Source organism: Numenius arquata, chromosome 2, assembly GCF_964106895.1.
Source record: "Numenius arquata chromosome 2, bNumArq3.hap1.1, whole genome shotgun sequence".
NCBI classification, from domain to species: Eukaryota; Metazoa; Chordata; class Aves; order Charadriiformes; family Scolopacidae; genus Numenius; species Numenius arquata.
The window spans coordinates 38,640,957-38,654,969 of NC_133577.1; the positions used below are offsets into that span (position 1 = coordinate 38,640,957).

The following is a 14,013-nucleotide window of genomic DNA, read 5'->3' on the forward strand; positions in this document are numbered from 1 at the left end:
GCCCTTCACATCCTGAGGAGACTTGATAAGTCTTACCAAGCAAAGTGTAATAGGAAACAGCTGATTGTAACTGATTTGATAAAAGTCACAGAATCATAGAATGGTTTAGGTTAGAAGTGACCTTAAAGATTGTCTAGTCACAGCTCCCCTGCCACAGGCAGGGAGACCATCCACAAGACCAGGTTGCTCAAAGCCCCATTCAACCTGGCCTTGAACACCTCCAAGGATGGGCAACCTGATCCAGTGTCTCACCACCCTCACAGTAAAGAATTTCTTCCCAATATCTCATCTAAATCTCCCCTCTTTCAGTTTAAAACCATTACCCCTCATCCTATCACTACACTCCCTGATAAAAGAGTCCCTCCCCATCTCTCCTGTAGGCCCCCTTTAGACATTGGAAGGCTGTTGTAAGGTCTCTCCCTCTCTCTAGGCTGAATCAATCTCACCTCTTTTGATAAACAATCTGCCCCCTGGTGTAAGTATTTGCAATCTATGGCAAAAATAATTACATGCTTTTTGTATGAAAGTATGCACCTAAACTTAAAAGTACCTTATCTAATCTGGTGTTCTGTGTCACAGGAACCAGCTTTAACTTGCCTGCCAAAATAAAACATCGATGCAGATGACACCTTAGGAAATATAACCAAGCTCAGGTAGAGATTTACTGTTAAAAAGTTTCTAATTAAGGTTCGTCTCCTCACTCCCATTTTGTTCCCAAAAGGAAGCTGGGGATACCGCCGTTTGAGGTTCCCCTGTACAGCCTGACCCGACGGCCGCCCGCGGCTTTCCCGGACCGACTGCACACTCCTTTCTCGGAGCAACCCGTCCACAGCCACTAGCGGCCGCCCTCCTCCCTGCGGGGGCCGCCGCTGGGCCCCGGGGCCCCCCTCAGGCAGGGCCCGTCCCTCACTCCGGGGCCGGGCCGGAAGCGGCCAAGGCCGGCCGCGCTCCATCACCCACGCGACTTCCTTCCGTGGGCAAGGACGGGCGAGCGCTCCCGCCCGCGCGGCCTAAGGCGGAATTCCAGAGCAGCGCCCGCCAGAGCCCGCCGGGAAAGACTCCGCTTCCCCTCGCTCCCTTCCGCCTCTCGAAGGGCGGCGGGACACCGCTAAGGACCCCCCCACTCCCGGCGGCTTTCCGCCGAAGCAGCTGCGGGTTGGCTGCGGATCCACCCAACCCACGGCTGCAGCTGCGCGGCCAACCTCGTGTGGAATGACCCATCAGTGACACGGGGAGGGGTGCAAATTAGAAGCGCGCTGGTGCCTGAGCGGGCCCATTCCGAGAACGGGGCCAGCGACTCCCTCTATGAGGAATGGTTTCTTCCGTCACGTGGGCCGGTTGGAGGTGGAGCGCCGGCCCGTGGCCCCTTGGTGCGCATGCGCAGTAGCGCGACTCCGGGCTCACGTGTTCCTCCGCGTCCGGCGCGCGCGGCGGTCATGGCCGCGCTACTGAGCTCTGCCGGGCGCCTGCGGGCTCTTTGCCCGCGCCTCCTGCCCCTTCTCCGCCCGCCCGCTGCCGCCGCTTCCCCCCGCCCACCGCCCCCCGCCAGGTGAGACCCCTGCGCCCGCGGGGCTGCCCGGCAGCCGCCGGTGGGCCGGAAGGCCGCTGAGGCGGCGGGCAGCGCGGCGAGGCCGGCTGAGGCGGCGGTCCTCATGGCCAAGGGCACCGTCGGCTCGGTCGCTGCGCCGCGCCCGTCTGCCCCCCCCGGGGCTGCCGGCGGGAACCCTGAGGCCCGGCCTGGCCTGGCCGCCTCTCGCCGCGTGTACCCCGGCGACAGGGTGAGCTCAGGGTCAAAGGCCATGGGGGAGCCCCGCTTCCCTCCGGCTTCTTCCGCAGCGTCTCGTTGGGCTCACAGGAAAGCGGAGTGCTGTCCTCTGCGGAGAGCAAAGTGCGCTGTCCCCCAGAGGATACTGCTGTAGCGGGCATCCTGTGCAGAGGGGGAGTTGAGGAGGAGGGCAGAGGCCGGGCGGAGATAAGCAGTGATTGACTGTGGCACAGTTAGAATCAGGGCTTCTTCCCCCTGTCCCTCAGACTCCGCTGGGTCTGTTATCAGGAGGAATATCTTAATTCCTTTGCTATGGTTCCCTTTTTCCCACCATGCAGGTAGGGTGGAAAACTCACCCCACCTCTTACCGTTTTGAACACACTACTGTGTGGTTGGTGCCCTGCAGGAAGTTTGGAAACACAGCTCTTAACACGAGTACATCTTTTTATTATTATTATTAATAATAAAAATATGTTAGTTTTGGCAGTGCTAGGCTTTCTCTTCAGTGGTGGCACACTGCAGCTCCCATGCGGGTGGGTGGGAAGGGAGGATGATGTTTCTGCTGTGTACAAGTCTCACCTTACAAACTATTTAGATAGCCCCTAATGTTGCCATTAGCTCTAAAGATGGGAATGCTGTGTTATTACCTGAAAAAAAGTATCAACGTGTAGTTTTAATTAGTGACTAGGCTTAACATTAATCTCTCACTAAATATCCGTATGATGCTATAGACAAATTTTTGCATAAAATCTGAGAATATGAAAGCATTAAACATAAACACTGAGTTTTATGCGCTGACTTAACAACTTAGTGCTACCAGAGGGAGAAAGTTATTCTGTTTTCTGTTGCTTGTGCCTTGTTATAGCTCTGGTGGTCCATCTAATGTAACATAATTTCTGGTAGAAACCAGGACAATTTTCTGCCATTTTAGAGAGATAAATTTGTTCAGTAGAGGACTTGGTGAGTGCCAGAGCTGGTTCAGAAGAAGGGATGGGAGCAGACGAGAGTCAACAATAGAGAACTTCTAGATGTCTCACTAGTGAAATAAGGAGGTTGTTGCTACCTGCACCAGCTTTAATGCTTTTCAAACGAATTGTGAGCTGATTTTATTTGGCATCCTGGCCAAAATTTTACCTAAAAAAGAATATAGTTTTCTCCTGGTTTTAGTGGTTGAGGCATAACAGATTGTTAAATGGTAAAGTTGGTATGAGGGATGGAGTTAGACCTGTGTGGGGAGGACCAGGAACTGGGAAGACATCTGGTGTATGGTCAGCAGTAGAACCACACATTTAGTTAACTGCAAATCATGAATAAAGTTTTCTACTTTGTGGTAATTAAGCTGATTTTTGTTTTTCTTGACTGGAAGCTTAATTTCGTAAATTGGTTTGTTGCAAGAAGTAATATTCACTGAAATTCACGTGTGACTTGATGAAGGAGTAACAGTGCATTTTTTCTAGAACTGCGTTTCTGGAAAGAACTTGACAAGTAATTTATGCGATAATTTGGCTCTAACAGCTGGGTATTGTTTTTTTGTTGGTTTTTTTTTTTTTTTCCCCACAGATGATGCTTTTTTCTTGCACCAAATTATACTCTTCTGTATTTTCAAGTATAAGTCATATGTAGGATAGTTTAGTCATCATACTGAAAACTTTCGTTCTCAGGCTAGATTTAGTTTATCATGAGCAAGGTGCTTCGTAGAGAACACGGTCAGAGGAAACAGCAGTGATATTTATTTCATATCTTTTAGGTTTTAGTCTAAACTGCGAGCTATATTGGAGTAAAATTGAGCAGCACACGTAAATTTGTTCATTCTCTTTGTTCAGATATTTCATTTCTTAGGTATTTTTTCACCTAAAATAATTTTCTTACTGTCACTTTACTTTGTGGGTTCAGGCATCCTCGTGCACAAGTGATGCTCTTGTAGCAAAGCATAAAGCAAAGGTAACGTTCATGAATGGAAATTACACATACAAGCATATAATTTCATTTTTTGCCTTAAATAATTGGGTTTTTTTTATACTTAAGACTTAATTTCTGGAAATGGACCTCTTTTGAAGAACTAGAATGATATATGGACAACATTTAGACTTGCTGTACTTGCTGTTCAGGTCTCAAGATGGTATTTTGAGAGTGAACTGCAGTCCACTGCAGTAAATTCCAGAGAATATTGATAAAATTCTGATTGGAATAGTGGGGAAACACCTCCCCCCCAGTTTTAGGAGTAAATAAGTAACAAGGAATAATCCAGCATTTTGCAAGAGAACTACTATATATATTTATATGTACTTGGTACAGTTGCTTTAGCGAAAGAGTTGCAAATCTGCTTATTTCTGTGGAGTTGTGAAAGAGTAACCACTCACATCCAAGCAGAGGTTTCATCAAGATATCATATTACTCTAATTTTTCCAGGGAAGTCCTAACTACCATTGCCAGACTGCAGAGTACACAAATGATGGTTGGACTATTTGTTATGCCTGTGTAATTTTAGATACTCTCAGGTTTTCTCAGACTCTCTGATTTTCTGCTCAGAGCCAGTGTGATACGTGCTGGACAGAGAAGCGGCTCTTCATGCAAATAAGGGTTGAAATTATGTGTCAGTACTTTGAAGTGTGTCTGCATCTGTGGTGGAGTCATGGCTTTGGCCACAGTTGGACAGAGTGGATATGCTAGATTAAGGTTCCTGTTGCTCTGCTGCGTGTTGCCACGCATAACTGAGTGCCAATGGAATATACTGTAGGAGTGGTGCCACTTAATTTTGTGTCAGTTTACTCTAAACTTCTTCTGAAATGGATCGGGACAGTAGATGGAGATCTGATTGCATTGGGTGATCGAGGAGCATTTCATAGCAAAAGGCTTAGATCAGATTTAAGTCAAATTTACTATTTCACTAGTTTACCTATGAAATGTAAAATATACTGAGCTCTATGTCATCGCTATCATGCCATGCAATTATGACAAGGTAAGCAAGGTATTACAGACCAATACAACAAGCTTTAAATCTACAGCAGCAAACTTTAGCGCTGTCCTGATTTATTTGGTACAAATTATTTACTGAAACTTTTTTCACAGAAGTTTCACTAAGGGAAGAGATACTTAAATTTGCTTCTACTAGCTGACTGTCAAGAAGGTTGTAAGAAACCTCTCAGTTGACGAGTGTTCAGAGTGATGTTTGAGTTAACATCAGCGTAACTTTTGGGGACTTTATTCAACATACTCTAGGTAATTGTTATGGTTTGATGTTACAGCTTGCTGCTGTAGGAGAGTTAGCGTTGGGAGGAAGGCTATTGGCTCCATTCTTCCCAGACTGACCGCTTTCTCATTCCTGGCCTGCTTGTCCTACTTGAAATCAGGGTGTTTCTTGGACCTATTACTCATTTGATTTCATTTGCTGGACTGCAAGGAAAAAGTTTTCTGCCAGGTTGACAGGTTTTATTGGATCAGTTTGGGAACTGATGAACTATGGAAGGGTGGGACCACTGGCAAAAGAAGAGGGAACCCTGCATGGTGACTGTGTGATACTAGATCAGTGCAGCTGTATTGCTGAACTGCACTTCTAGTTGTGTGAGTGTTAAGGTACTCATCCTGGAGTCGACACTCTGTCTGTTCTCTAAGGAGGACAATTGGACTCCTGAGGCATAGAACATAAAAGTATAGCTGAGGAGGAAAATCAAGTGGAATCCCTACATGCAAGTCTTGCAAGACGTCTTTGGCTTTGCTGTCACTTTTTCAGTTTGAGATTCTTGTCTGTGAGTTTAAATGTCAGGTTTTGGGACTATGGAGCAAAGAGCATCTTCCCAAACAGCGAATTGTGCTGTAGTGAAACCTGCTTTTTGCAAGATCTGTGTTCTACTCAGAAGTAGTGCTGGTGAAGTTGGTAAGAGGGTGCCACGTGCAATGCGTTTCAAGTTTTCCTTGTAAAGACTGTTGACTTCTGTTATGTTGTGGTGTGTTTGTACAAGACTGAAGCATGATGGCGACACAGGAGAAAGAATCTTGTTTAAGTTCAGGAGGGATTTGATTTAAGCTTTTGGTAAGCCATAAGTTAAAAAACCAAATGATTCATGGTTTAATGTGTGGTACATATGATTTTTTGGGTTGGGTTTTTGTTTTTTGTTTGTTTGTTTTTAAATTAGCTGCAAACAAGTGGCTTTTAGCTATTAGCTATTGTACTCAGCAATCCATCATCAGTGGACAAAAATGTAGAACTGTGTACTGAATTACTTTACATTAGCAAAATAATATAATTAATGGGCTTTAATTGCAGAGGAGGTGTTCAGTAGACTTGCTTTTGGTGATATCGAAGCAACACTCTGTGGCAGTAAAATTTCACAACCTGCACTGTTGTTGTGGTTGTTGTATGTGTTTTACTGATGGACATAAATGTCTAAAGACTTGCCAAGAAATAGCACAAAGCAAAGTTTTTCTGCTTTGCCTCTTGCAAATCACTTGGGCAAAGTTTTTCTATATCTTCCAAGAAACTTGAGTTTTCTCAGTCGACATGAAAAAACATAACATTTTCTGTCTTGTATCTCATTGAAACAAGGGTACAGCGGCCTCAACATTGTGGCCGTTTTTTGTATGTGACCATACCTAAGTCAGGGGAGATAATGTTTAGCAGTCATGTGAATAATGCTGGGATCTCAGGTGGTATATTTAGTCATATATTTAGTAATTTTAATTAATGTTGGGTCTGTAGTAGTTTTATGTACAGTAATGAGTTTTAGCTGTTAAGTTTACCACTATTCTACTTAGAACACGGCTTGTATTTTGAAAACTATTTCAAATACCTTCTTTCTAATACCTTTTCTTAGAAAAAGCACAGCAACTACCTTATTGTAGCTCTGCTAAAGGGAGGCAAATATCTGTATGGTGGCTTTGTAATTCTTTTTTTTTTAATGTCTAGAATTGGTTCAGTTTTACAGAAAATAAACTTGCTGCTGCTGCCAGGCAGAGCACTGGAACCGCCTACTTTTTGAGTTTTGGGAAAGATGGGGCATTTTTTACTCAGGCTGGTGTGTAAGATGTGTTCCTTTAGGAAATTGAAGGCACTAACTTCAGTCTGCTTTAGAAATACAGAAAACATGGAAGTACATTAGTACAGTATTGGGATTCTCACTAAACCCTTGCGAACATAGAAGAATTTTGCTAGTTGACTTGGCATAAATTTCTCCATGCATGCTTCATCTCTGCATAAGTTTTTTTACAAGTTTATCTTCGAGTACTTCCCAAATGTTTTAATCTAAATTGGAGATGAAAAGTTAACACCAAGTAGGGGGTGGTTGTGTGTTGGGATTACAAATGTATAATTGGTTAACCTTTCCTGTGTAGGCAAAGTCTAGAGTTTTAATCCTCACAATTGTAAAGACAAAGCTGAAAATGGTGTAAAGGGGCAATTATATAAAGGCTTAAATATCAGAAGGCTACTTCTAATCTTGTTATTGTCGGGGTAAGAGTGTTCACTTTATAGGGGTTAATATATCCTTTAGAGCTTCTCTGAGTAGGTACAAAGAAACACAGTTCTGAAGCACAGTAGAGGGAAATTACACATGTTGGGCAGGAATCAGATTGCTAATTCAGACAGATCTGAAGTTTATTGTGCAGCTTCACATGCTCGCAACTATAATTCTTCATGTGGAGAAAAATCTTAAAATGCTGTTTAAAGGTAGTTGATGAAAGTAAATACTTGGCACTCATTGCAGCCCTTGGAGAAGTATCGTGCATTTTGCTGTGTAGCATAGCACTTAATTCTGAACAACGTTAATTAAAATAGTTGGAAAAATATGGTTGCATCATAAGACTGTAATCTAACATCTAGTACTGAGACAGGATCAGAAATGCTAAGGTCATGCGTGATAGTTTGTTTGTTTTTTTTTTTTTTCCCGCTTCCTAATCTTACTTTATAAGCTTCCAGATGAGAAAGTTTGACTGTTGAAGTATCCTGTTCTAATATTTCACTACAACTAATATTACAACAATTAATATTACCATTGTGATGTTTGATGGATTAGGTACAGTTGCTTCTCTGCTCAAGAGTGGGATACGATAGATGAGTCTTTTGAGTCTTTTAAACCTGTTTTTTTGTGAGTAAACATAAAAACGTGACAAGCAGGATAATCTCTGTATTTTATCTATGTTACTTTTGTTAGGAGTTGAAGAATTGAATTTTGCTGCGTGATGTTTCATGTTTAGTGGGGGCTCATTTTCTGTATTTTTCGGTTGTGCTGTTGTCCAGCAATTGTACGCTATCTTACGTTTCTGCATTTGTTTTTTGTCGAAAACGTATAACTTTCTTTGGTCTGTATTGAATTTCCTTTTTGTTGTTGATTTCAGACTATTACATCAAGAAATCAAGATCTCTCTGAAGTCTGAGTCTCTCCTAAGAGTTTGCCACCATTATGGTGTCGAATACAAATTTTATAAGTTTATTAAATTTTTCTGTTATCCAAATTGTTACTGAAATTATTGAATGGACATAGGTCATACCAGTTTTTTCCCAGTTGGGTCATGAGGTAGTTTAATTCAGAATCCCACAAAATATATTCCCAATTTTGCAACAAATCCTGATCAGCACATTGCAATTTTATATACAATTTTTAAACAACTACTGTGCCCATATTTTTGTACCTAAAAGTACATTGTATCCCCTTGTCTTGCTTGTGAGATGGTCAGGTAACATGGTGCCAAAAGCATGTACATCAATACGTCTTTTTTATTGATTATGCTTTTGTTTTTTCCAAAACTTTGATGAATTTTTGATGGTAATTCCAAAGTACTGGAGATCGAGTAAGGTCCATTAATGTGTCTTAAATATAACATATCTTAATGTTCCCAGAAATTGCTTAGATCATTCTTCCCTATTCTCATCTACACCTCTATCTCCCTATTAAAATTTAGTCATGATAAAATGGTTAAAATTTGCACAGCAGGGCTGCAATTAACTTTTTTTTTTTGAAAGCTAAACAGAGTGTGATCTGTAATTTTTTCATTTTACTTTCTAAAATCATATTTCTAATATTTAGAAGCCTTTTTATGGGACCTCCTGACTGAGTTGACATGGCTGCCTTGATTTTTATCCTTCCCTTTTTTTTTTTTATTCCCCTTGATGATGTGTTCTTTCTCAACTTCTAAAAATCAAAGAAGAATCGCATATCTTGTTGAAGAGTCCTGATGCACGGATAACTGCTTCATTTTGTTAGCTTCTTTTTCATCGGGATGTTGTGTCATTAGTATCAATTTTCAGTGTGTCATCTATTGCATTCTTCTGTCCTTCAATTAATTGCCTGAAATCAAACCTGATACTGTGGACCCTTAATTTAAGTTTGCGTTTTTTTGGAAGCTGTCTTTCTGGTCTGCTCAGTCTTTCACCTTTTAGAATAGTGAGCTCTTAGTATTTTTTTTTTTTCATTTTCTCCGAGGTTTTGTGTTCTTAGTTGATTTATAGTGCTAAGAACCGAATTCAAGACAGTAGATGCCTGCAGCTTCATCCAGCTTTTAAAGCCACAGTTATTTTTAACAAAATCCTACTAGGGGATTGGCTTAGCATTACACAGTGCCTTAAATCATACTAAAAATGTTATTTATTCAAATGCTGAAAGCTTACAGACGATAAGGTACACCTGAATCTTACGCTAGACATTATATTTCAGATTGATAATGGTAATTTTGCTGGTGGAAGTTTAAGAGTTCCTCAGGTTGTTTTATTCTCTTGTACTGTTTCCCCTTGTCTCTCTGAAACTGAAACTGGACTCCCATGTTACCATTCCTTAAAATGTCTTTAATCAGTATAACTTAACAGAAATACCAGTACCATATTTGATAATAGTGAGGGGTGGTGTGTAAATAGAAATGCCCAATTCTGCTGATTTTTTCAGAAGGTTAAGTTAGTGTATAAAAATAACACTAAACATAAGAGTATAATATTTTGGAGTGTGCAACCATAGCAGTTGATAGAGTATAGTATTCTAAACTTAGGTTATAAACAGCACCATGCTAAATGCTAAGCAGGGAGAGTTTAGTAACAAATGAAACTTCAGAGTCCTCACATGCAGTTAACCAGCATATTTTGAGCCATGCACATATGGGTTTTTTTCTTCATGCTTAATCAGATAGAGCTATACAAGTGCTTTAAAATGTTTGTGGTTTTTGACACGTGGAGAATCTTACAAAGATGACTTTCTTAAAACAGCGTAGGCTTATGAAGAATTGTCAATATCAATTCGGTTATGGTTGCAAGTGTGCTATGTGGCATAAGATATAGAATTCAATACAATTAATATAATTCAATAATTTGCAAAATACTATAAAGCAATAGCAAATTTTTATAGAAAAAGACATTTCAATTTTATTCTGGAACACAGGATGTTTTTCCATTTGTGCTTTGATTGTTAATGGAAATCAAAGTATAAATTTCTGTGTTACAAAGACACTGTGTCCTGTGTTGCTGCTTGATTCCACAGCATTTATCTCCGACTAGACTTGAAGTATTCTGAAAAGCTTTCAAGTAGCTTTTTAATGGGTATATAAGAGTAGACGATACAATCTTCTTTTTTGAAAAAAAAAAAAAAAAATAAAAATTTGGCAGTAAGTTTTCCCTTCCCCAATTCTTTATTCTTTTTCCATAGCCAAATAAAATGCAGATAATTTGCTGGCCTCTGTAAAATTCTTCAGGAGGAAACTTGAGGAGATTGGGCAGTGTAAAATGTGCCTGCTTGAAAAAGATAATGACAAATGGTAATGATGTTCCTTATTACTAAAGGATTTTATTTTTTTAATGCCTTCAAAACCCAAACAGATCTTTTGCTAAACTGTTTTTGCACCTCCATTGGGAAATAGAATCTACATCAGGCCGGTTATATTTAAAGAATTTTACTCCTAGAACTTACAGCCTGCTCAGTTATCAAATCAGGATTTCAAACAGCAAGGAGAAAGAGGTGGTCTTTGGGCTACTTCCTAAGAGGCAACCAGACATTAAACCACCAGTCTGGTTTTTTCCATTACACCTGACTTGTACCCCACTGATGCTCTTTATGTCTTTTAGCAGCTTGCAGCTGATGCTGCTGAAACACTGAATTGCCAGCCAGCTTTTTATCCTCCACTGGACTCCTTCGGCTAGGGCCTTACATTGGCACTGGTTGGTGAGAAACAACCCAGCAATGGAGATACATCCCTGCGGAATAGCTCCAGGTGTGGGAAATCATTTTGTAGGGAATGCTGGCACTCCTCACTTCTAGGCTACCATTTCAGAAAACGTGAAGCCATTCCTACATAGGACTCCTGGAGTATCTTGTAACAGCAGGGAGTACAAGAAGTAGGTTTTTTTAAACTTGACTAGAGACCTTACAGAAATTTAGCTGAAGAGTTGGCTAAAGAGCCAGAGACAAAGGAGGGCAATTTCAGAAGTTGCTGTATCTTCTTTTTGCCATCCAGCATATATTACTTTGTTCATATAGGATTCTGTAGGAGAGTATGGTGTATTTTGTGCAGTTTTAAGGACAATTGAGAACAGACTTCTAAAAGTGCTTGTGCCCTGCACAGGCTGTTCACAATTCCTCTGTGGCACAAATACTATGTTCTTATTTTTACGTACGCCAGCTTCTTCTTTTTTTATTTTAAAACAGAAACTCTTACTGTTTAGCTAGAAATAAGTACACTTCCTCCTTATGTTTCTTGTCATTGTCGTACTTTGTTTTGAGAAAATTAATCCAATGTTGATGTTTGATTTAAATCACAGGATGACTGCTTCGTGTTCGTTCATGTAAATTCTGAAGAACAGGGAATGATTCCATAGTTCTTTAAGGTGTTTGATACGCTTGTCTAAAACACTGGCCTTTGCATTAGTTTGTGTATTCTAGTTGAAAAGAAAGGTATGAATTTTGCTGCCTTCATTTGCTGTCTTCTGGAAGAGATGTCTGTGACTATTCTTGGACTGATTTTTCAAAAGCATGCGAGAGCTTTTTAGGGAACCTGCAATGGGACAATAGATTTTTAGACTTGGATGACTTCAAAAATTTTTTTTTGGGGGAGTAGTATTTGAACCATTTAACTCAAGAGGTGAATCTAACTGAAGATCTCGGAGAAAAAGTTGTCACTGTGGGAAAATATACATGACAATATCTTTTTAAGTTGAAAGACACTGAAATGAATCACCTGCATTTGTTTATATCAATATGGCATGTTTTGAGAAACTGTTCATTGGCAAGAAATAACATGCATAATCTTTTTGATGTTTTGTGACTAGTGTAGTTGCAAAATGATTTACAGAAGTGTAATCTCTATTTTTGTTTGTTTGTTTCTTTTTATTTAAGCAGAAATGTTATGTACCAAGTAAGGTTCCTTACAGTTGCACCTCAACAGGAGGGAAGTGTTAAAGAAGAACCAACTTCAGAAATTCAAACCAGACAGACATGGCAGTTTGACTGGGCATTAAATAAACTGGATAACTCTGTCAGAAAAACTGGCCGCATCCCGAAAACCCTTCTACTAAAAATCTTCCATGAAATGTGCAAAGCGGGTAAGTTGCTTCTGATTGAGACAAAATAAAAGCTAAATTTAAAGCTGCAATATAGCAATTCATCAAAACAAGGAAATTAATTTAAAGACTTCTGATTTATATTTTGTATTTGGATGTTGTTTTATCTATTGCATATATTGAATAAACTTTAAATGTTTTAGAGATGTTATTTTGCTTTAAATGCACGTGTTTACTTTTCCAGGTTTTTATGTCTTTAGGAATTTGTAAGTCTTATAAAAATCCAGTGTGCTTTTAAGAAATCTTATATTGTCTTGCTTATTGTGGATTTTTATCTGGTAATGTTACACCTTCCTCATATAACTGTACTGTGAAATCTGGTTAGGGGTCTTATCTGTCTGGTTTACACAGTTTGTTTTTAAAATTACTATAATAAACCACGCGGTCCTTAAAAGGCCATTTCTTTTAAAATGGAGCTATCCAGTGAAATGTGAAGGTAGCCCCCAAGTTTCCCCATTCCTTGGTAGCTGTGGCTATTCAGGACAAGAAAGATTTATTTTTTTGAATAAAACAAGAATAAACATCTGAGACATTGTTCTTTCTGATAAACTCAATACCCCTTTGGCTAAAAAGTAGCCAGACTATTCATATTTTGCAAACCAGGTGCCACACTTGATGAGGTTTGGTACAAGTTGCGATGAGTCAATGGAGATATTTGATAAATATTAACAATACTACTTAGTGAGTATATTTAGCAATGACAGCACGTATTGTTTGATTTTTAAACTGATATATATTGCTCTGGAAAGTCACTGATTTGTATACCTGGGATTGCGCTTTTAAAAGTTTTGTGGTTTACTGTTTAAAACTGAGTCTTCAATTCATGCTCTCTTTCTGTTGAACTTCTTAGTTTTTTCTTTTTGCTTGTGGTACCCTTTCTGATTCTGACTGCTTTTTCTTTTTTAGGTTTAAAATTATAATTAGCAAGTGTGGATTGGCAAGAATTTTATGTCTCTAAGCTTATCTGCAAATCACAGTTCTTCATGATCTTTGATTAGTTACAGTTTTTAGGAAGTCCTATTAACAAAAACATTAATTGATTATAGTGGTTTTGTTCGGCTGTGCAAGTATATTACTTTTTAAAAACAAAAGCATTGAACTTCACAAAAGATTTAACTAGGATGCTATTAAAATAAATGACAGATATTTCCATATGAAAAATTCAGTCCATTTTTTATTAGTGAAGTTGAGAACTAATTTATCGAGTGTGGGAGGTTAGTTTACTGTTGGTTTCTTAAAAAGATTTGCCTGTGTTTTTATTGTTCTTCCATTTCTAACTGCAACACAAAAAATGCCCAAAGAAGGTGCTTGCTGTAGATCTCTTGTCCTAAATCTTTCCATACTCACCCTGCCAACCCTTTTCCTGATTCTTTTGCCTTTCGAGGCTTCCAGGGTACTCAGTCACTAATATAACACTGGCATTGTGGAAGTGGAGATGTGTTGGCATTTTTACTGCATGAACGAATTGTATGCAGGGATTTAAAAGTTAGTCGTGTGACTTCTCTCACCACTCTGTTATGTCTTCAGAAGTTCAGATCCCCATTTGCAATTTGTACCTGCCCCCTCTCAGTGTTTTAACTTACTTCTTTTCTCATTATTGCTTATTTTTTCACCGCTACTGTCTGTGTTTCTTCCCTGATGGGTTTACTCTCTATAAGTAACTTTTTTTGCTGTAGAGTGCACTCTTGAAACACAGTTTACAATAGTTATGTGGTATCCT

At 39.8% G+C, this 14,013-nt stretch overlaps 1 protein-coding gene across 1 annotated transcript in view; it reads left to right on the forward strand.

Moving 5' to 3' along the window:
* Nucleotides 1-1,382: 1,382 nt before the first annotated feature.
* The window catches only part of LRPPRC (leucine rich pentatricopeptide repeat containing), a 93,385-nt gene continuing 80,754 nt past the window's right edge, over nt 1,383-14,013 (forward strand). The window contains exons 1-2 of the mRNA XM_074144521.1: nt 1,383-1,549; nt 12,073-12,275. Of these exons, the coding sequence (XP_074000622.1) occupies nt 1,437-1,549; nt 12,073-12,275 (316 nt within the window). The 5' untranslated portion in view covers nt 1,383-1,436. The remainder of the gene's footprint in view (nt 1,550-12,072; nt 12,276-14,013) is intronic.